At 41.4% G+C, this 24,080-nt stretch overlaps 1 protein-coding gene across 1 annotated transcript in view; it reads right to left on the bottom strand.

Annotated features, from left to right (window-relative positions):
• Positions 1-24,080, bottom strand: part of LOC126248968 (condensin complex subunit 2-like) — a 188,135-nt gene that overhangs the window by 126,047 nt on the left and 38,008 nt on the right. Inside the window, exon 2 of the mRNA XM_049950519.1 lies at positions 7,476-7,625. Within this exon, the coding sequence (XP_049806476.1) occupies positions 7,476-7,625 (150 nt within the window). The remainder of the gene's footprint in view (positions 1-7,475; positions 7,626-24,080) is intronic.

Raw genomic sequence — 24,080 nt, 5'->3', positions numbered from 1 at the left:
AGGCGGCTGATTGTTGACTACACTGTGGTTGCTAGCCACTTCTGGTAGAAAACAATGAAAATAGCACTACCTGTCTCTGGACTGTATTGAAAACAAACACTAGCACTACTGGCACTATGGTTGACTAAAGGGACTCTCTCTGACTGTATTCAAAACAAACACGAAATCTATGGAACACTATTATTAGTACTCGAAAATTAAAGCTTCCTAAAAGCAAAAACACACGGAAGAAGAAGTGACAAGTAAGAAAAATACAGTTAATACTTAAATTAAGGTAGCTCGCTGCAAAGCAGACGGCAGTTACGACAGTAATTTTCACATCTGTCAGCACTTGCTTTCTTTGGGGTCTGCTTTATTATATTCTTGTTGGAGTCAGAGTATTTCGCCTGTCTCATACATCTTGCTCACCAGATGGTAGAGTTTTGTCAGAACTGGCTCTCCCAAGGCCATCAGTAGTTCTATTGGAATTTTGTCTACTTCCGGGCCTTGTTTTGACTCAGGTCTTTCAGTGCTCTGTCAAACTCTTCACGCAGTATCATATCTTCCATTTCATCTTCATCTACATCCTCTTTCATTTCCATAATATTGTCCTCAAGAACATCGCCCTTGTATAGACCCTCTATATACTCCTTCACCTTTCTGTTCTCCCTTCTTTGCTTAGAAATGGGTTTTCATCAAAGCTCTTGATATTCATGAAAGTGGTTCTCCTTTCTCCAAAGGTCTCTTTAATTTTCTTGTAGGCAGTATCTACCTTACTCCTAGTGAGATAAGCCTCTACATCCTTACATTTGTCCTCTAGCCCTCCCTGCTTAGCCATTTTGCACTTCAGTCGATAGCATTTTTGAGACGTTTGTATTCCTTTTTGCCTGCTTCATTTACTGTGTTTTTATATTTTCTCCTTTCATCAATTAAATTCAGTATTTCTTCTGCTACCCAAGGAATACTGCTAGCCCTCGTCTTTTTATCTACTAGGACCTCTGCTGCCTTCACTACTTCATCTCTCAAAGCTACCCATTCTTCTTCTACTGCATTTCTTTCCCCCATTCCTGTCAATTGTTCCCTTATGCTCTCCCTGAAACTCTGTACAACCTCTGGTTTAGTCAGTTTATCAAGGTCCCATCTCCTCAAATTCCCACCTTTTTGCAGTTTCTTCAATTTTAATCTACAGTTCATAACCAATAGATTGTGGTCAGAGTCCACATCTGCCCCTGGAAATGTCTTACAATTTAAAACCTGGTTCGTAAATCACTGTCTTACCATTATATAATTATCTGATACCTATCAGTATCTCCAGGGGTCTTCCATGTATAAAACCTTATTTCATGATTATTTAACCAAGTGTTAGCTATGATTAAGTTATGCTCTGTGCAAAATTCTACTAGGCGGCTTCCTCTTTCATTTCTTAGCCCCAATCCATATTCACCTACTATGTTTCCTTCTCTCCCTTTTCCTACTAACGAATTCCAGTCACCCATGACTATTAAATTTTCGTCTCCCTTCACTATCTGAATAATTTATTTTGTTTCATCATACATTTCTTCAATTTCTTCAATTTCTTCGTCATCTGCAGAGCTAGTTGGCATATAAACTATTACTGCTGTAGTAGGCATGGGCTTCATGTCTATCTTTGCCACAATAATGCGTTCACTATGCTGTTTGTAGTAGCTTACCCGCATTCCTATTTTTTTATTCATTATTAAACCGACTCCTGCATTAACCCTATTTGATTTTGTATTTATAACCCTGTATTCACCTGACCAAAAGTCTTGTTCCTGCTGCCACTGAACTTCACTAATTCCCACTATATCTAACTTTAACTTATCTATTTCCCTTTTTCTAACCTACCTGCCCGATTAAGGGATCTGACATTCCACGCTTCGATCCGTAGAACACGTTTTCTTTCTTCTGATAATGATGTCCTCCTGAATAGTCCTTGGCCAGAGATCCAAATAGGGGACTATTTTTCCTCCGGAATATTTTACCCAAGAGGACGTCGTCATCATTTAACCACACAGTAAAGTTGCATGCCCTCGGGAAAAATTACAGCTGTAGTTTCCCCTTGCTTTCAGCCGTTCGCAGTACCAGCACAGCAAGGCCATTTTGGTTAGTGTTACTAGGCCAGATCAGTCAATCATCCAGACTGTTGCCCCTGCAACTACTGAAAAGGCTGCTGCCCCTCTTCAGGAACCACATGTTTGTCTGGCCTCTCAACAGATACCCTTCCATTGTGGTTGCACCTACGGTACGACTATCTGTATCGCTGAGGTACGCAAGCCTCCCCACCAACAGCAAGGTCCGCAGTTCTTGGGGGGGAATATAATAATAAACTTAAGAATAATATAATACACCGTAAGGGGCAACTGTGGCGCAATGTAGTCCACCTGATGGTGAGATTGCAAAAATGTAGCCATCCAGGCAGCTGCACATCAGCTTCCGTTCGACTGGACAGAGATCTAACCCAGTGGCGGAATGGTTTTCCACTCAGTCATGATGAAAATTTCAGACTGCCCAGTTATCGTGATGCTAGATGTACTTGCCCACATCACCAGGGTCACCTGGGAGACTTTTGTTAGAACTGTTCACACTGGCAGCAGTCGACATTGTCGGTGTAGAGAACACCACAGATCTCTGATAGCACCATGCCGTCTGATGCCAAAAGTATGGTATTCTTATTTTACTTCTTTTTGAAAATGCGGCCTCAGTATCACCCCAATATCTATTATTAATTAACCGACATATTTCCAAATCAGGTAACCACCCTTAAATTCAGAGTTAGCTAAGTTATGGGCTTATGCTCATGATGAAATTTCAACACTACGCCAGGTAGTTCTAAAATTAATGTATAATTAAGTGGCCAGAACCCTTTCTTTCTCAATAGTAGCACAACCCTCAGTGGAAAATAATTTTGGCCTGGATGTAAATAGAGCCTTTGGATTCTCTATCCAACACTCAGGCCAAACAGAAGAATACCATTACATCTGCAGAAGCGAGTTCTGTGTATCACCCTCATTTCTCCAGGCCGGGAAGGGCTTCGAATTTTTCTGTCCACATTACATTAAGAGAGCTGGTACTGCCAGAATTTTTCAATGCCCACTTGATACCTCTTTACCATTTTAGGTCAAGGTCAAAGGACTTGATTGCTTAGAGGAGTTAAAAATTCTGTCCCTGATTCATCACAGCAGAAAGGCATCACCTTTAATCATTGTTTGAAGACCTGGTGGTGCATTGCACTTTTGTGAGTAATTTAAAAATACGGTAAACACTCAAGTCAACTGTGGACTCTTACCCTGTCCGACGTCCTGATGAATCATTTTTTAAATTGGCAAGGGGTTTGTATTTATCTACGATGTATCTAAGATCTATCTTATGAAAGCTTATTTTCAACTTTCTTTGGAAGGCTTCCAAAGCCATTCTGGTATTATGTACTCCTTACAGTCTCTATCAATGTAACAGTTTACCTTGAGGCATATCTCACGCACTAGCAATCCTTCAAAAATTTTTAGGACAAACTACTACCAATATTTCACAATACATCAATTACCTGGGTGATACAATGGTCACAGGAAGCACTCAAGAGGAGCTTATGTCTAATCTCTGGTGAGTACTATCTGGGCTGATATGCATCTTGGCGAAATGCTTTTTCTGTCAGCTTTGCATCACATATGTAGGATATATCCTTAGCTGGGACAGCCACAGCCTTAAAGTATTTTCAAAGTATGTGACAGCAATTTCTCATATTCCTACACCACAGAATGTGAAGTAAATGCAGGTTTTTATGAGTAAGGTTACATATTATTCCCTGTTTATTGCTCACATTGCAACAATGGCCCATTCATTAAATCAACTGTAGAGAAAAGGTCTCTCTTTCCAGGGGTCCGCAGATTGTCATCAAGCATTTCTTAAACTCGAGCAATGATTCTGAACTCCACCCTGTCTGACCTTATACCAAACCCATTTGCGTCTCATATTGGCCAGTGACATCACCATATGACATTGGGGCTATTCTACCACATAGAGGTGACTGCACTAAACCTTTCTGAACCATTCAGGCATATAAGACATTTAAAAATTATTCCCAGGAAGAAAAAAAGACACTAGCAATTATCTTTGGTATCCAGGAGTCCCACATTTTCCTGTAAGGCAACAAAATTCATCTGGTCACAGGTCATAAGTCACCGTTTGCCATATCTAGCCCCAAAATAAAGTTGCCAGAACAGACATCTCAGGTGTTACGCCACTGGGCTCTCCTTTCTTATCGAATTGTCAATATTACATTAATTATCGTTTACTGGCCCTGCATGTGAATGCAGATTGATTGTCACTGTTCACTATAGGTGGGGACGAGGAATTTGATAAATAAAAAACTCTGCTTTCAGCTCAGTTCACAACTCTAACATTTGGCGAAAGAATTTCTCACCACTTCACAACACGTCACAGCTGCCACACTTAAAAATCTACTCTTAAGATCAGTTAACCAGTTTGTACAAACTGGCTAGCCACAGGCCTTAACTTCAGTTGCCCCTCATGGAATTTCACTGTTTTTTCCTGCTAAGCCATGCCCTTCTTGTTTCAAGGGTGTCCTTTTAGTGAATCAAGATGACCATCAGTGTCAAAAGGTGATTGTTCTGTACTTCCGCATATTGTGATTCCTACATCAATCTCACTGGGGCATTTGTAGAATGAAGAATCTGGCCTGGAGTCACATTTATTGGCCACGTGTCCATGAAGATTTTGCACATGTGTCTTAATAATGGCAAGCTTGTTAGAAGCAGCACACAGAACCATCCCAAGCCTACCATCCATGGTTTATGCCTGCAGAGCCTTGAGATTGGATGCATGCTGATTTTGCGGGTCCATTTCATTTCATGGGGCAATGTGGTGATTGTAGTAGACATGTATTTTCACTTCTCATGTATCATCAAAATACAACAGACCACAATGGAGAATACCACTAAGGCTCTGGCCAATGTTGTCTCTACTGGAGGTGCCCCACAAAACATGTGCCACCAATAATGGACCACAACTTACAATCCCCTGGTTTTCAACAAGTATCTTAATGTCCCTCCATTTCAGCCAGTTCCTAATGGCATTACGGGACTTCTGTGCAAATGTTAAATGCAGATGGAAAAGCTGTCCAACTTTCCTTTTTATCCTCTTACTGGGTGATACTAATTAACCATCAAAGCCCAGCAGAACTCCTGCATGGATGCCTTCATTGTTTCTTGTGAGGCCTGTTGCAGCCTCCATCATTACAACAAGAAGAAAAAGCCATATCTATTAAGATGGACATCCCAGTCCGGGCACACACATTATTGCATATGCCTCATTGGATACATGGCTTCATCACTACCCAGCAAGGATGCCAGCTGGGTCCTGGTGGGTACACATTGAGGCATCATTAGATGGCACCAGAATCAGTTCAGGTTGCATCATCCAGAGAAAGCTGACTCTAGATGTGCCACTCAAGAGAGAGCCTGCCTCGCCCACCCCCAAAACCACTGACAGCAGACATGGGGTCCACTTCCAGAATGACATCACAGGCAATTTATGCCTCACATTCCTGGTTCTCCAGCAGTTATCTATAACCCCTATGATCTGGACGATAGGCAGTACACCCCCAGTCTATGTTGGGTATGATGTTCCTTCTCAGGAACAGCAACAAACCATGTAGCCAAATCAGTTTTGCCTCTTGCATCTCTGGCATTGCACCCAGGAGCAGCTCCTCTACCATCAACAGCATTTGAAGCTGTGCCCCTCATCCACCTCATCATCCCCTGCACTGACCAGGATGGTTTCAAGCCTATGGGCTGATCCTTAGGGGAGTGGGATCTCATTATCCCGAGGGACAAATCAATGGCTCAAGTGATACAATTGTGCATACTGTTACATCCATTAAAAAGCCAAGTCTGAAACACACTGGTAATAACAAAATTGGTAACTATTAACACCACAAGTGGCAACAGTAAGGCCTTACGGCATGACAAGAGGAGCCGCAGACCCGGAAGTAGGCAGAGCAACACCAGGATGATGAACAGTTGTGCTTAATAACACACAAAGAGGGCTGCATGTACTTCTGACAACGGAGTCCTTGATAAGGACTGGAATTAAAACTAACAGTGGGTACAGAACTTCATTTTGATAAGCCAATGCAGCACTTAGGACGCATTGTGTGACCCTATTACGAGAGGCATCTCTACTGCTCCACACAGCCTCTGAAGAATCTCTGAGTTATGGTGCGCATATACAGCCAATAAGGAGAGGAGTAACCTTCGATGCTACACCATGCCAAGAAAAGGCGGGGTCGAAGGGGAAATCATAACAAAACTTAGGAGCAGAACAGAGAGAGAGAGAGAGAGAGAGAGAGAGAGAGAGAGAGAGAGAGAGAGAGAGAATTCATTGATTGTAGAGTTAGCAACAGGAGCTGATGGGCTTTTAGGCAGTAGCTGCAGGACTCTGTTTTTGTCGTGTGGGTCATGGCAGGCTTTCATTAGACAGTGTTTGCTAGTTACAGTCTCAGTATCAGACTTAGCCACTCGGTGTATACATCTCTGACAGAGCAATTAGTTTGGCTTGTTTAAATCTGAATGAACTTCAACTTATTAACAGTACTGAAGAGCTTATTGCAGATACCTCCCAGTCATGTATCTTTAATACTGGGGATTTCAACAGCTTAATCAGATCAAAGTCTCCCTCACACTATGCTCAACCAGCTAAGCCCCTCCTTACAAACAGTCCAACATGGCCACTAGAAGGCTGCATCCATTAGCACCAGGCCACCTGCAAAACACCCAACGCAGACTTCAGGGCTGCTGTGGACTGATAGATTCACTTTCAACCAGACAATGTTTACAGCAAGCTCTCTGCTGTATTTATCTACAATGAGCCTTCACTTCACGGTTTACTCCTGGGCTGTGATTTGTGATTTGAAATTGGTTGTTACCTTCCTTCTGCATTTGGCAAGTCTCCCTAACACAGGACTGTCTTCACTCACCATTAAACTAACCGTCCCCCCCCCCTCCCAAATGATTGAACTGATGGCATATGGGTGCACTGAGAGAATGATTCTTATCCGAGTGCTTTCCAGTCAAACCTACAAACAGGACTAAGATGTAAGGTATTATTCAACATGCTTTCAGAGTGCTGGATTCATCACAAGGTATCCACCTCCTGAAGTTTGCCCCTCCCCTCCCCCCTCCAGCACTTCCAGAAGAGTCAGAAACTATTACGTTCTGTGATTCGATAGTGAGTGAGTTGTGCTGAACAATATTTGTGTTGTTCAAGAAGCAGATTGTCAACAAAAAGAACCATATCTCATTTTATTATTTTCATATTCTGTCCAATGAAAGTGAAAAACACAAGAAAAATTTAAGAAAATATGTTTAATTATTAGCTGTAATTGTGGTCATTTTGAGTTTTCAGAGTTCAGATGAAAGAAAAAATGTTCACATGTGCATATTGTATGGAAAAATAATTACATTTTCAGATGACAACTTCAAGCACTGAGTAAAGTGAACTATCATATCTGATCCCGACACTTGTGGGGCATCAGTAGACATCCGCTGCCTGCTTCTGACATTTGGTGATGCCACCGACAGACGGCGACTCTGCTCCAGGTTATCATCGTTCTGTAAAATATAAAACAAAGTACCATAAAAACTTTATCAAACCAACAATTACAACAAACAAAACTCCAATGAAAAAATAGACTTTCACATGCATGCATGCATTACCTCCCTCAGGGTACCCAGAACATTACTTAATCGAAAAAAATACTTTGTGGTTCTGTGTCCAGCATTATTTGACACTAATCTCAAGCAACTATACTTTGTGTTTCAGAAAAGTAATTCCTGAGCTTGCATTACAAATTTACCAAATATCAGAGGAAGAAAAAAGCACCACAACCGTCACTGCTGCTGGTGTGTATTACACTTAAGCAAACTGTGTAAATTATTTTCATTATTAGTGTGGAATGGCCTCCCAGAAGAACAATTGTCACTGAAAACCTCTTCCTCTTTCCCCTGTCAAGTGTTCCAAAGTATAGATAAAAGAACCCACCATTTGTTGCGTCTTGTAAAGTTCTGTCTCATTTTAATTCCTCTATGCTGTATTTGTTTGCAAACACTGTTTCAGTTTTTCAACAAAATTACCTCAAGATATGAAGTCTCAAAATCGATGAGCCAGTAAATTTTTTTCTGGCAATGTTTGATTCATTATCATTAACAGTTCAGCTAAACACTGACAGTCCCTGGCAGTTTATTTTACAGTCAACTTTATCTCTACAGATAACTGTAGCGGAATTATCTTTAGAGATTATGTTACGACCCTTAACAAGATTCTAATGAACACACTGAAACAAACTGTTTGTTTGCACTGGTAAAGTGACTGCGCGTATTTGCCAATATCCAGCAACTTAATTTTATCCTTTGGGTCTGAACTGTCACAATTGTGGTAATCCAAGTGACTGAATGTACGCATAAATTCTGATTCAGTCATAATATAGCTATTTAAATTTTACATTTCAACTACTTGAATCCTGTGCATCCCTCCTCAGGTGCTCTATATATCCTCTTCTACTGTGTATTAATTGTTGTACTTGTTTGACAATGGTTTAGAATGGTAAGTGAATATTGGATCTTTTGGGTTAAGTGGCAACTTTATGTGAAATTTTAATAACGTAGGGCATGCTGGCACATCAGACACTGTTTGCAAGATATCATTCTCATAAAAAAATTAATTTCGTATCTGCTAAAAGAGTAGCTGATGTGGCTAGCTTAAGCCGTAACAAACAATTTTTTCTTGCTTACAATCTCAGTTAAACTACTCCTAAAAGAACGCATTAATATTAGGGGAGATACAGAAAAAATGTGTGAAGAAAGAAAGTTGTTAAAATATTTGTATCAGAAGCTCAGAGAGAAACGGCACTGGTATTAAAAGCTGACAAAAGATACTCCAGTGTGATCATGATGAACAGCATTATGTTAGCGGAACTTCGACATTTCTTCTACAGGCAATAATTTTTATGAAGTAAAATACGATTCAATAGTAAAATTTCAAGAAACAATAAGAATGTTCTTATCACATGTCACCATTATGTAATTGGTAAAACACAGCAGTATATGTACAATCAAAAATTTGAAGACCCTAAAACTTTGATGTCAGACTAAAACCACAAACAAAACTCTCCATCAAGAAAGTTGTCACCAGGATAGTTAGCTGTTACACAACTTCCTTCACAAATATTACACATTTGAAAATTCTTATTCGAACAACATGTATGATCTTACTACATTGATTAAAGATGTAAAAGTATGATGGTAGGCTAGACCTGGTCTTTGCTATACAATGATGGAAAAAAAAAATTGCAACATCAAAAAATAATAGAGAATAATGACATTTTGGGAATACCTTTGTCTTAAGTAACATGCAGGACCACATTGCAAGGTCACAGGTTAATGTAAACGTGAGATACGCTATTGCAAATGTGAAACGCCAGTACATTAGTAACCCATGCAACTGCCAGAATGTTGAATGCAAGCATGCAAACGTGCATGCATTGTGTTGTACAGGTGCTGATGTCAGTTTCTGGGATGTAGTTCCATGCCTGTTGTACTTTGTCAACACAAGAATGGCTATTGCTGTTTGCGGGCGACACTGGAGTTGTCGTCCCATGATGTCCCATATGTGCTCGATTGGAGAAAGATCTGGTGACTGAGCAGGAAAAAAATATGTCGACACACTGTAGAGCATGATGGGTACAACAGCAGTATGTGGGCAAATGTTATCATGCTGGAAAACACACTTTGTAATGCTGTTCTTGAATGGCAGCACAAGAGGTCCTATCGCCAGACTGATCTACTAATTTGCAGTCATGGTGCATGCGACGGCCATGAGAATGCTCCTGCTGTCATATGAAATTGCACCCCAGACCATAACTTCTGGTGTATGTCCAGTGTGTCTAGCAAGCAGACATGTTGGTTCAGGCTCAACTGGCCTCCACCTAACCCCCACACAGCCATCACTGGCACTGAGGGAGAACCAGTTGTCATTAGAAAACACAACATAACTCCATCCTGCCCTCCAATGAGCTCTCACTTGACATTGCTAAGTCAAAAATGGCAGTGGTATGGGGTCACTGGAATGCATGTTACATGGTGTCTAGCTTGGAGCTGTCCTTGAAGTAACAGATTTTTAACAGTCAGCTGTGTCACTGTGATGCCAACTGCTGCTGAAATTACTGCTGCAAATGCAGTACTATTGGCTAGAGCCATATGCCGAACACAATGGTCTTCCCTCTCAGTAGTGCCATGAGGCCATCCGGAGCCCAGTCCTCTTGCAACCATACCTCCTTGTGACCACCGCAGCCAGCAGTCGTGCACAGTAGCTACATTCCTACCAAGTTGTCCTGCAATATCGCAAAAGAAACATCCAGCTTCTCGTAGCCCTATTACACAACCTTGGTTCAAACTCAGTGAGGTGTTAATAATGGTGTCCCTGTCACCTTAAAGGCATTTTTGACTAACATCAACTCACCATGAAATCTCAATGGTAATTAACGATCACGACTGTTACAGCGTTTATTTAAAGCAAACCTGATTTGCATTCTCATAGTGGTGCTGTTAGCACCACACTTACACAACTGGCATGAAATTGTAATAAGCATCATCTTTCTGATGTAAAAACATGCCGACCAACTTTTGTTTATGATGCACAGCTTACTGATGTTGCAATTTGTTTGCCACCATTGCAATTAACTAACAAATGTTCCAGTGTATGAAATAACTGACATAATCCAGAGCATTCTTTTAAAAAACTGAAAGACGTTAATTCCTGAAATTTTGAAGACTATACGTATGTTGAATGTGAAAATTTCTTAAGAACGCATTTTCCAATAGCAATTAAAAACTTACATGCAAGTAAACATTAATTGTTTTTGATGGAATCAAAGCTGAAGTACAGTAATTTTTTGGATCTTCATATTATAAACATTTCAGATTTAGAGGAAGGAAACAGAGTGATATCATCAAAACACATCTCCCTCAAACAAAAATATGTAGCATTTTGCAATAAGTCGCGTATACCATGCACACACCCAGTAACAGAACAATATACCAATGGATATTCTCCTAGTAACCTGCCCCAGTTCCACGTGAGTAGCATTAAATATCTACTGCCAGATGACTTCTCTATCGTGGTGATGATAAATTATATAGACAAACCTTCCTCATGAATCAGTCTACTAGTGAAAAGTCACAGGCCAGCAAAATGAAAAAAAAAACCACTGTAATAATCAGCTTTCATACAGTGTCGTCCTCCAGAAGTAGAAAATACACACACATTCGCACAAGCACAAATCACACACATATGGCCATTGCCATGTTCAGGTACCCAGAGATGATCCTGCATATCTCTCATCAGGTGGTTTGGCTCTTGTAGCATCTGGCCTATGTAATATTAAACTTTGTGTCTTTCTGCGACTCAACACCACCTCTATGGGGCGAGCAGCAACCAATGCTTTCTGTACTGCTGTTATCACCACAGTAGTTCCCGAGATTAACTTTTGCATAAAAACATAGTGGGGGGATTTAATTTATGATATGTACCGAAGATCCAGTCACTGACAGAAACCAGGAAAATTATGGACAATTAAACCTACTGCAAAATATGCTGACATACCCTACTATTTTGGTAAAATGAAAAGGGCACCAGTGGTGCATATAAATTTACAGTAAAAACTTTTCTGCATATATCGGTCCGATTGAAGGTAATTTTCTTGAGCATTTACAAGAATATTTTGCCACCTTCAGAGTGAATAATTTCCACAAATCAAATATAATCACACACATGCCAGACAGGTTACAAACCATAGAATAATAAAGCCTGCATAGCACAGTAAAGTGTGAAATGTTTGATTTAACAGAAGTGTTAGAAATTTATTGACATAAATTTAAGCATTAATAATATTTGCTGAATGAGGTAACTAAATTCTACAGCTCATTTGCTGATGCACTTCTGCTAATTTCTCAGTTATTCAGTAAAACAAGTTGGGTCTCTAATTACATACATTCATGTATCTAGATTTTGAAATCAAGCAAATGCACATACCCAAATATACGCATACTGAATATCTTCATCAATGTAGTGTCACACTCACTCACAGATCTTTTTCCATAAATCCCATCAAGAGCAGGGCCTTTAGGCTTATTTAACGAGTCAAACTCCCATCTCTATAGCCGAGGTCACTAATGCATGTCTGTACAGTGACACTCGATTCCGAGGTAAGTTGGTTTGAAACCTGGTGGTGGATGAACTTTTTACTGCCAGTATTTGGCCAGCAAGGGGGGAAGAGGTGGTGGTGGTGGTGGTGGTGGTGGTGGTGGTGGTGGTGTAAAACTCCCAGTCACCAGTCTTTGTGCCAATGGCCTGGGTTAAATTCCAAAGCCCTCTACAGTGCCTCATGAAGTGAGGGGAGATGACGCTTGTGATGGTGATCCATCCGTCGCAAGGGGACATTAAGCTTAGCGAGCCCCTTGGTTCTTTTCGAGGGGAGCAGGTTATGTGCCGGCACCTGGCCGCACCCTTTCCCTTCTCCACACACACACACACACACACACACACACACACACACACACACACACACACACTACACTCACCTGATAAACTTACATTCACAGCTCGTACATAGTGAAGGTAAAGTGCCTGTGGGCATGAGGGTTAGGGAAAACCTTTCCAATCAGACAGCTGAACCTGCCTTTCAAGGTCTTCCTGCCATTCATGCCATACAACTTTAATATGAGTCAAATATTAACTGGTAGGAGAAGCTACTATGTGCTACTTCAGTGAAGTATTTTAACAAGCTATTAAAATTAGTGTTCCAATTACAATTTAGATCTAATTTACTCACACTGATAATTATGTGAATAAAATTCTAGATTATTTCATTGCTTTATACACAGATGAACCAAAGCATTACGACCATCTGCTTAGTAATACAGCAATGATTGCATGGCACTGATTCCACCAGCTTTTGTAGGTTTCTGGAGGTATGTGGCACCAGGTACCTTTTCACAGGTCATGCAATTCCCACGAATTACAATCCCATGGCACCCAATAGCATCCCAGTCGTGTTTCATCGTGTTCAGATCAGACAAATTCGGTAGTCATGACAGCAGCAAGAGTTCAGAATCACACTCCTCAAACCACTGTAGCACAATTCTGGCCTCGCGACAGACACAGAGCTTGGTGGAAGATGCCATAACTGCTGCTGAAGACATCAATGTATGAAGGTATGCAGGTGGTCTGTAGTAATTCTCACAAAGTCCAAGTTGTCATGGTGCCTTCAATTACTACTATATGTCCATGGAAGTCTAGGTGAAAGTCTTCCATAACACAAGCTTGCATCTGTGTTGCAGCACATGTTTTGGTCATCTGTTCACTTCGATGATGGTGTATCCCAACATGACCATTGACCTGGTGTAACAAGAAATGCGATTCATCTCACCAGGCAACACATTTCAACTGATCTACAGTCTAATCCCAATGATTCTGTGCCCACTTCAAACTTAACTGGTGACACCATTGGGTCAGCATGGAAACACATACGCATTGACTGATGTGGAGTTCCACGTTCAACAACATGCACTGAATGGTACACTCCCAAACACTTGTGCCTCTACCAGTATCTTATTTTGTCATCAGGTTGGCCACTGATTATTGCCTATCCTGCTTACACAGAGCGGGCAGGCCTCAGACTTCCACATTCTGTGATGAGATTTGGATGTCCAAAACCTTGTAGCACACTCACAGGTTCACCACCCTTCAGTCTATTTCCATAGATATTCAGAACGACTGCCGATAACAACTTACCAGCTTTGGCATTTCCAAGATGCTCCTTCCCAGGTGCCAAGCCAGAGCAATCTCCCTTTGTCAATATCAGTTGATTTCCCCATTTGTGGGCCATACTGCCACTAGAATGACTTCACATTCATCTCTGCCCTGCATATTTTCTTTCCTTACAATGTCACATGCCCATAATGCCACAAGGCGGCATTCACTCTTGTGGTCAGCAGTTATCAATGTTTTGACTCACCATCTTATATTAGTTGAAGAACAGCTACTCCTAGAAAACCACTGTTCTTGGATCTTGCACTACTCAACTGCTATTTTCACCTAGTACCTTATACTACGCATATACATAATTTTGCACTGAACACTACCAGCTGTCTTTATTCTCATGAAGTTACAACCTGTTTAATATGAACATTATTGCTAACCCCCCGACACCATGATCCCAACAGTTCGAGAGGTAAGGGTCTCAAGAATCATGGATTCCTGTGACCTATCACCAAGTCACCTGTGGACACAGTGTCAATCTGTCCACCATAGACAGAAGCAAGTTTCATGGCGGATTCCCACAGAATGCCACTCAATGTCCCAATTGGCTCTGGTACTACACCACATAAGTCCTCATAGTCTGTGGTACAATGTCGGCAGTAAACAATGCACGTAACTCGAAATCTCAATCCAGCATCCAACAACCTGTTACCAAATGTTCAAGATTACAGCTGTTTTCGTCCATCTATTCGTAAGAGCCAATCTAACAACCCTATTATGATCTCTTGATTGAGTCACTCAAACAGCACATGCGTATTCTTCTTGCCACACTGTTGCCCAATAAATTTCATTGCCATTATTTGTTTATTCACTGCAATCTGTGTATGATGCTCCCATATCCCTCATGCCAATCATTAGAGCTTTCTGAAATTATGAAAGATGGCGGTAAGCTCCATGTGCATGTGGTCTGGGCATGCAGCGTTGTGATTTCTACCTGAAAATTTTCAGTAATGTTAGAAAAACCCCAAAAGTTATCACGTACTAACATCATCCATCTGCAGGGATATCTTTTTTCTGTACAAATAATACAATTGCATAAGGATGAAATTACAATAAACAGATCCCACACACATGAAAATACTGTAGTATCAGTCCAGTAGCAATCAGTTGGAGTTCATGGTATAACACTTTCTATTTCCAACTGTGTTTATTCAAGCTTGATGTTTTTCCTGTTTTCCAATTTGAAATACAAAGACTTTACAGCAACTACAAATTCTCTGTCAATAGAAGAATAATATGTCATTGGCTGGGATCAGAATTCACTCACAGTATCAAGACTCTGACTTGTAAATGTGTTCTTCCTATGAAGAATATCAATGTTTGTGAACTGATAAATATCAGCAGACAACCAATATAAAACTTAAGTTCAGTACTGTGATTTTATGGTGTTAACACTATACCATTCTCTCTGCTATGGAGCTATTTTACATTGCGAACTGGTAGGAAATGCCTCCACGCATAAGAAGTGCAAAGTGGATCAGCAGGATATGAAATGTCACACTGCATCCTATAAATAAATTTGAACAAAATTATTTTATGACTTACGATGGAATCTGTGCACACATACAGCTGAATCTCTAGAGATATTAACATGTGTAACAAATCCCACTGTTTCACTGTACTGGTTACCATTAATTTGACAGACATTTTCAATAGCTTTTAAGAAGAAACTGTTTGTATGTAACATTGCGGAGGATATAAAATATACAATATAGGACAAAAATAATAATATTCAGGAATATGGGATTGCAAGCCATGGGTTCCTTATAGTAACACACTTTCAGCAAATTTGGTAAAATCCTCCTGTAGCATTTATTTTTATTCTGCCCCTTACAAAGTTGTGGTTACTGGGGAAAATTAATGCCCTAAATACTGAGGCACAACACAAAATACAAGGAGTTGAAATCTCAAAATTTACAAATAAATCTTAATGTTCCAGTAGTAGTGTGAAACTACAAGTGAGAGACCACAATCACCTGCATGAAAAAACTAACTAAATACCAAAAACATATCACATGATTATGTAGTTCTGACCAATCAGCACGTCCTTAGTATTCGTCACCATTCAGGTGCAGTATGGAGAAGCATAGTGTCAGCACACTGTTTTCAAAGCCACTGACTAATTTTCAGACCTTTGGAACCACTACTTCCCTTTCAAATAAGCCCTCAATTGGCACGACAAAGCTGTGTGAACCCCATTCCAGTCCTCCCAACAAGGGAAAATACCTGGCAGTACCGAGACTAAGCCTGCCCAGCTAGCCACACGGTCTAACACGCTGCTTCCTGAGCGGGAAGGCGTGCCAGTCCCCGCACGAATCTGCCTGGCGGATTAGCATCTAGGTCCGGTGTGCCAGCAGCCTGCGTGTGGTTTTTAAGGCGGTTTTCCATCTGCCTGAGCAAACGTGGGCGGGTTCCCCTTATTCTGCCTCAGTTACACTATGTCGGAGATCGCTGCACAAACACTATCTCCACATACACGTACACCATAATTACTCTACCACGCAAACATTTGGGGTTACACTCATCTGGTATGAGACATTCCCGGGAGGGGTCCACTGGGGGCCGAACTGCACAACAACACTGAGGTCTGTGTGGGGCAGCGATGGGGCAGGTGGACTGCTGTGGGTTTGTGAACCACTGAGGGCTACGGCGGGATGAAGCCTCACCGTCGTTTCTAGGTCCCCAGTTCAATACACAATACACTGAGACTAAAATCCAGGCCCTCCACATGGCAGTCAGACATCTGACAACTCGTGTTTAACAACAATAACACACTACCTGCTTCAGATTCCACTCCACTTTTCATGTACCTCTTACCATTAGGGTAATGATTCACTGCCGGTTTTCCAGGCACACAACAGCATGGAAACCAGCATTCTTCACGAATGTGAATTTAGGCATTTTGTTAACTGGGCAAAGACGTCTCGTGTGATACCAACAATGTGGTATTGTCCAGAGGGCACTGCGTCACACCAAAGCTGGCAACATGAATTGACACCACAGACATTAACGAGGTGTCACCGCAATCAGCAACAATGTACGAGAGGCACCCCTGAAGATCACGCCTCTCCCCAAGCACTGCAGCACCTTCATACTGAGGTCAATGTAGTGCTGAGAATGCAAGAACTCAGCCCAGTTCATGACCTCAGTTACAGCGGTCAGCATCATTGTCCAGGGTCAACGAGATGTTAAAAGCTTCAGATGAACATTTACTGTTATAAATGTCAAACACTGTACCTCAAGGGAATAGGTTGTTACTCAGTGCATCAAGTGATGCTTTCACAAGCCATGACAGTTTTTAGTTATCAAGCACTCCTACAGAAAATAACTGTGGTAAACTGAAGTAAATCTTTTATTCATTTAGGTAAAAATGTGAACTGATATTTCATGTGTTCTAGTTTGATGAGCCTCCTCCCAGAGCAATTAAAGAATTCGTAGTTATGGCTGGAAGAAAGTAGTTTCGTCTGGTCACAATAAGTAAAATGATGATTGTGTAATGGTCCTGTTGCACAGCTCACTGTGGACATGTCACTCTATACAAATGCAAGACCAGGCTGTTAACCACTGTGTCACAATATTCAGTGCAGGAGAGGGAAAAAATTTACCTTATACTGAATGTGCATTATTACGGCCACTGCTTGCAAGTTTGTCTTAAGACATATGCAGAATGGTAGCCACTGAGCAAGTAGCTTCAGCTTCTCCATGTCTCTTGAACCCATTAAAGTTGCACTACAGTATCATACAGCCATTTTGCCAGCAACACTTACATATGTCTACCCTTGCTAAATATAAAGTAGCTTTGCAGCAGCTTAGGGTTCAAGGAGGAACTGGTTAGTTTCTCTCCAGCAGAATTTGAAGTGCATCACTTTCATGGATGAGGCCTCTATGAATGCCAGTAACAGTGATCAGACAGCTTTGGTGAAGAAAATTGCACTCTGTTGGAGATACCAGTGCTTTGTACAAATGTTCTGCTTGCTGCTAGCATGGAAGTAAGGGTTTCTCAGCAAGTGCACTTGCAAGAGCACATGTTTGTGTCTAATGCTGTTTTTTCTGTAACTGGGTAAGCATATCAACTTTGACAGTATGCTTCTAATCCACCCAATGTAAGGATGTAGTAAATGTGAAGGAATTCTCTGCATCAGAGTAACACAAACCCTACGCTGGTGAATATCATCCTGTCTCTCTTCCTCCTGAACATTGATCCGATTTCACTTAACACCACATGCTCACCAGAGTTACTGGCACAGAATCTTAGGAGTCACCATTTGATTCTTCCTTCCTTAGCTACCTTGCCACACAATGCCCGTCACAAGCTAACACCACACAATCATATCGATGGCATTGGCTTGATCACTGACTAGGAAAGGATGAACCAACCACTATGGGGTGCATAAAAATAACCTGGCCAGTAGTTTGGACAGGTGGTCTGACACACACAGATAATGTTAAAGCCTTTTACACACACACCTCATTCTTATTTAAAACAGTGGAGCACGTCATTATCAATAAAAATTACTACCGTCTTTTCAGAATATAGAATGCAAGAACTGCACAGTGGTGGGTTCTTTAGCCAGAGGAGGTGCCTGCATATCAGATGACAGTGGCCTATTCTCAATCACATTCAAGCTACTTCTTTCCATCTACATTACTGGAACAGTGTGTGCCATAGCAAATTTGTAAGCTTCATCAGCCTTAATTGGTTATTTCATACCTCCAGCCTCACATTCTCGCAATAACACAAATCTCTTCCTCAATAATGAGTTAACAGCACCCTAGGGGACAGCCCAGGCTACAATTCTACTTCCCCTTGAAGTCTTAGTACATAATGTGTGTGCGTGTTGTGGATCATTCAATGCCAACTGGTCTAGAGGTTGCCCTATGACCGTCACAGATTTTGACTAAATTTTGAACATACAATTGTACATGTTCCCATGGAAAATTGGTAAAGTTTCACGATCATTAATTCAACACTTCAGGAGATAGTCATTTGTTTAACCGCATAGCGCAGCTATAAACAGTGCACCTGTTAGTTTTCAACAACTTTGAAATGTAGTATCTCAGTAATATTTTCTTGAAAGGAACAAAACTTGCGTCATCTTGTACAACTTTTTGCACTCTTAAGTAAAAGAATAAAAAGAGTTTTGCATATAGATAATTTGAAGCCAAAGTCGACCAAAACAGACACTCAAAAAATATTTTAAGTTCAGCTTTTTATATTTCTAGAAGTAATTATGGGCTACGCCTAAAACCTTGCACATAGTAACTTCCTAATACAAGGTCTTCTAACATAAAATTTCATTCTCTTACTGCTTTCCAATAGTGTATAAATATACAGAAAAGTTGGCAATTTTTCTAAAACTGCCAAATACAACTAATTTTTCTAATTTTTTTACAAAAAAAGGAGTTTTTTTTTGAGTAGGGAGCGAGATGAAGTGTGAATAACTCGAAAAATTTCAAAAATGGGGTGTCTTACATCTCTACTACATTTCAGACTGTTTTTCTGCTAACTACAAACTCAAACTGGTTATAAACTTCATAATCTTACTGTGCATTACCAAGGCAGTGGTGATCATGGCAGTAAAATTGGTATATCACAGCTTCTGCACACATCGTATAAATAGCCTGCTTGTTTTACAACAGTCACATTGTGAATTTTAGTGACGTTCACAGCAGTCTTCCTGGCATTCTTTGGAATGGATTCGTGTTACAGAGAATGATTTGTACATATTTCTATTGTGTAATGTTATTGACGTGCTAGTTTAATTCTGGTTTAATGTATAGCATACTGTTAGCATAGTTTGCAGCTAATGTGGAACATTAGTGTACACAAAAAATTGTATAAATGTGGCGGCTTGACATTTGCTGTTTTCTTTTGATGTGAGAAAACAAGCATCCCATCGTCACAGGGGCCCTGACCAATAGCTGTGCAACAGCAGCCTTTGGTGAGCTTTGTATACAGAATCTAAAGCAGATTATGCATCTCTATAAATGTCAGAGGCCAAAGTTGGAATATTTCTTTTAGCATCCTAAGCTTATGTTCACTTCTGGATACTTTAATTTTTTACATGTATCATTAATTTGCCGTAGAATTTCGTGACAAAAATTATACTACCAGCCAAATAATGTCTCTGGTGAGATTGCTTGGGAAGAAATTTTAATAAGCCAGAACCCAAAAAAACTAGAATTTTCAGATGTGATTACCTCAAATTCTTTGACCCACAAAAAAACTGTTCTTTAATTTGGATTCCTTATGCATCTAATTTTTTTTTTTTATAATGCGTATTCTGTGCAGGAAATTGCTGTAGAGATTTGAAAAACAAAAAAGGACTACTTAATTGCAGTTTTTCTGACAAGCTCATTTCCTACTCGTCAGGATTTTCGATAATATCTTCCACTGAAAGTGCTAAACAACTGTAGAACACAACAAAGGATTTAATTTGAGTACCACTGGATTATGGGCCCATTTTCAATGCATCTCCACCTTGTCATTCTTCTTTATGGCTTTGTAAGCTCACACAGAAAACCAAATAAAGTTTTTTTTAGGTGGTTTAGAACATTGTCTTTCTAATGAAATGGTTTAAAAAGTGTCTGTTAAGACCTTTTTGTTTGTCTGTTTTGTTTTGTTTCAGGACAAAAAGACGACTAGGGTCATATGAACCTATGTCAGAACTGTAGAACACTAAGACAAAGACAGTAGTTAAAAACGACTATACATTAATCCCAATCAGTGGAAGAGAAAACAGCTAAAAACAGGGACGTGGAGAAAGGTCTATAAAATATTCCACAAAGAAACGAAGATCCTGAACTAAAAATTAAATGGCCTTCATCACACTGCTACGATGGATAAAAAATAAAGCACAGTCGACAGACCACGTATTGTTTGCTAAAACTGTCAGTAACTCAGATGGCAAACACAAGCAAAAATTGAAGTGGTTAAAGAAAGGGCATTCTATCAGGAAATGGTGGGCTGTCAAAGGTCGTGCACAACGTGGTGGGGGACCACCACTTATCAAATGGCGATGGTTAAAAAGACAGAGCACGATATGTAACCTCATGGTAAGACAGCTGAGAGGATATCGTCCAAACTACTGGGAGATGCTTGATAACCTGGAGCTTGTTCCCATGAAAGGAGGCCCAGTGGTGATGTCAAAGTCACACCACCTGCTGACAGACAGCAACAACAGAGACCATCAGAGGTGATGTAAGAACTAGCGGGCTGAGGTACGAGAACTGCAGCCTTGGCAGCACTGTCACCGCCTCGTTTCTACATCTACATCCATACTCCGCAAGCCACCTGACGGTGTGTGGCGGAGGGTACCCGAGTACCTCTATCGGTTCTCTCTTCTATTCCAGTCTCGTATTGTTCGTGGAAAGAAGGATTGTCGGTATGCTTCTATGTGGGCTATAATCTCTCTAATTTTATTCTCATGGTCTCTTCGCGAGATATACGTAGGAAGGAGCAATATACTGCTTGACTCTTCGGTGAAGGTATGTTCTCGAAACTTTAACAAAAGCCCGTACCGAGCTACTCAGCGTCTCTCCTGCACAGTCTTCCACTGGAGTTTATTTATCATCTTCGTGACGCTTTCGCGATTACTAAATGATCCTGTAACAAAGCATGCTGCTCTCCGTTGGCTCTTCTCTATCTCTTCTATCAACCCTATCTGGTACGGATCCCACACTGCTGAGCAGTATTCAAGCAGTGGGCGAACAAGCGTACTGTAACCTACTTCCTTTACTTTCGGATTGCATTTACTTAGGATTATTCCAATGAATCTCAGTCTGGCATCTGCTTTACCAACGATCAAATTTATATGATCATTCCATTTGAAATCACTCCTAATGCGTACTCCCAGATAATTTATGGAATTAACTGTTTTCAGTTGCTGACCTGCTATTTTGTAGCTAAATGAGAAGGGATCTATCTTTCTATGTATTCGCAGCACATTACACTTGTCTACATTGAGATTCAATTGCCATTCCCTGCACCATGCGTCAATTCGCTGCAGATCCTCCTGCATTTCAATACAATTTTCCATTGTTACAACCTCTCGATACACCACAGCATCATCCACAAAAAGCCTCATTGAACTTCCGATGTCATCCACAAGGTCATTTATGTATACTGTGAACAGCAACGGTCCCACGACACTCCCTTGTGGCACACCTGAAATCACTTCCTTCGGAAGACTTCTCTCCATTGAGAATGACATGCTGCGTTCTGTTATCTAGGAACTCTTCAATCCAATCACACAATTGGTCTGATAGTCCATATGCTCTTACTTTGTTCATGAAACGACTGTGGGGAACTGTATCTAACGCCTTGCGGAAGTCAAGAAACACGGCATCTACCTGGGAACCCGTGTCTGTGGCCCTCTGAGTCTCGTGGACGAATAGCGCGAGCTGGGTTTCACACGACCGTCTTTTTCGAAACCCATCTGATTCCTACAGAGTAGATTTCTAGTCTCCAGAAAAGTCATTATACTCAAACATAATACATGTTCCAAAATTCTACAACTGATCGACGTTAGAGATATAGGTCTATAGTTCTGCACATCTGTTCGACATCCCTTCTTGAAAACGGGGATGACCTGTGCCCTTTTCCAATCCTTTGGAACACTATGCTCTTCTAGAGACCTACGGTACATCGCTGCAAGAAGGGGGGCAAGTTCCTTCGCGTACTCTGTGTAAAATCGAACTGGTATCCCATCAGGTCCAGCGGCCTTTCCTCTTTTGAGCGATTTTAATTGTTTTTCTATCCCTCTGTCGTCTCTGTTTCCTGTCAGATCGACGTAACCAGGAACCCACAAACATCACTGTGGCTCCATCGAGAGTGAGGAAGTGACAACTTCCCTGGACCTTTTGCACTAAGGGATGGATGGTGCAAAGCACACACAGGCTTTGGAGGGCACTGGGAGAGTCAGAGCAGACGACGCAATTGAAAAGCCTGTGTTGTTGGATGTACTGTGCGACCTGATACAGGGCGAAGAGCTCTGCTGTAAATACTGAGCAATGTTCCAGAAGCCAATACCAAAAAAAGTCGGTGCCAATGATGAAGGCACACAGCCATGGCACACACACATGGTCAGTCCGACAGCCATCAGTGTACACAAAGGTACTATAATGAAGTTCCGTGTGAAGATCACGAAACTGAATGCGCTAGAGCGAGACTGGAGAAGCGTCCTCAGGAAGCGAACTAAGCCCAAGGTGAACACATGCTGCTGCACGAAGCCAAGATGGTGAAGAGTTCACAGTTGTCGGGAAAGTGGCAGCTAGTGTGAAGTTAAGATGCTGGAGAAGAGCTGAAAGTTTGTTTTTTTTTGGTGTGTGTGTGTGTGGGGGGGGGGGGGGGGGGGGGTGTTTAGCACTCGAAACATCTAAGGTCGTAAGCACCCAGTATAGAACCATAGAATGCTGGGACCGCAAGGGTAAAAAACCATTGCGAGGTCCAATACAGAAAGGAAGAAAAAACAAATCTAAAACGTCAAGACGTTACGGAAGAGTATCTACAAGACGTCAACAAGACACCGGAGTCACCAGATAAAAATCAAATCTCTTGTCATATTACTGCTTTTTAAGAAACTTAAAAACACTAGCCACAGCTCGCACGTCATCCGCTAAAATGTCCGGCAAAACGGGCGGCAGCCCGACCCTGAGACGTAAGTGGCTAAAATAGGGGCAGAGGATCATAAAATGTCTGACTGTTAATGGATGGCTACAGAAAGGACAGCTGCGTGCAGGGTCGCCACTCAACAAGTGGCAGTGACTGAAGCGGCAGTGCCTATTCGCAACCGAGCTAACATTACTTCCTCACTGCAAGACGGCCGGGAGGAAGTCGACCAGGCTGTTGGGAGAGGTTTGACTTCTCCGAGTTTGTTCCCATGAAGGAAGCACCAATGGTCAAGCCAAAGTGACGTGATATGCAGATAGAGGAAAGTACAAATATCTTGTGACGGAAAAGAGTAAGAGGCGAGTCAATCTAGACGGACAGCCAGGTGTAGATAACACCGCGGGACAAGTTAAGTGTCCTGTGAGCCTCCACTTTTATAGGATATTCGGGGGCCTTTGCGGGGGGTGGGGGGGTGGGGGGGGGGGGGTGGGGGGGTGGGGGGGGGTAGGGGGGAGAGTAGACTATGCATCCATAATCCAACTTGGAGCAGACAAGAGATCAATAGAGGCGGAGGAGGACA

The sequence above is a fragment of the Schistocerca nitens genome, chromosome 3 (assembly GCF_023898315.1).
Source record: "Schistocerca nitens isolate TAMUIC-IGC-003100 chromosome 3, iqSchNite1.1, whole genome shotgun sequence".
In the NCBI taxonomy this organism is placed as follows: Eukaryota; Metazoa; Arthropoda; class Insecta; order Orthoptera; family Acrididae; genus Schistocerca; species Schistocerca nitens.
This window is presented reverse-complemented; position numbering and strand designations above follow the sequence as displayed.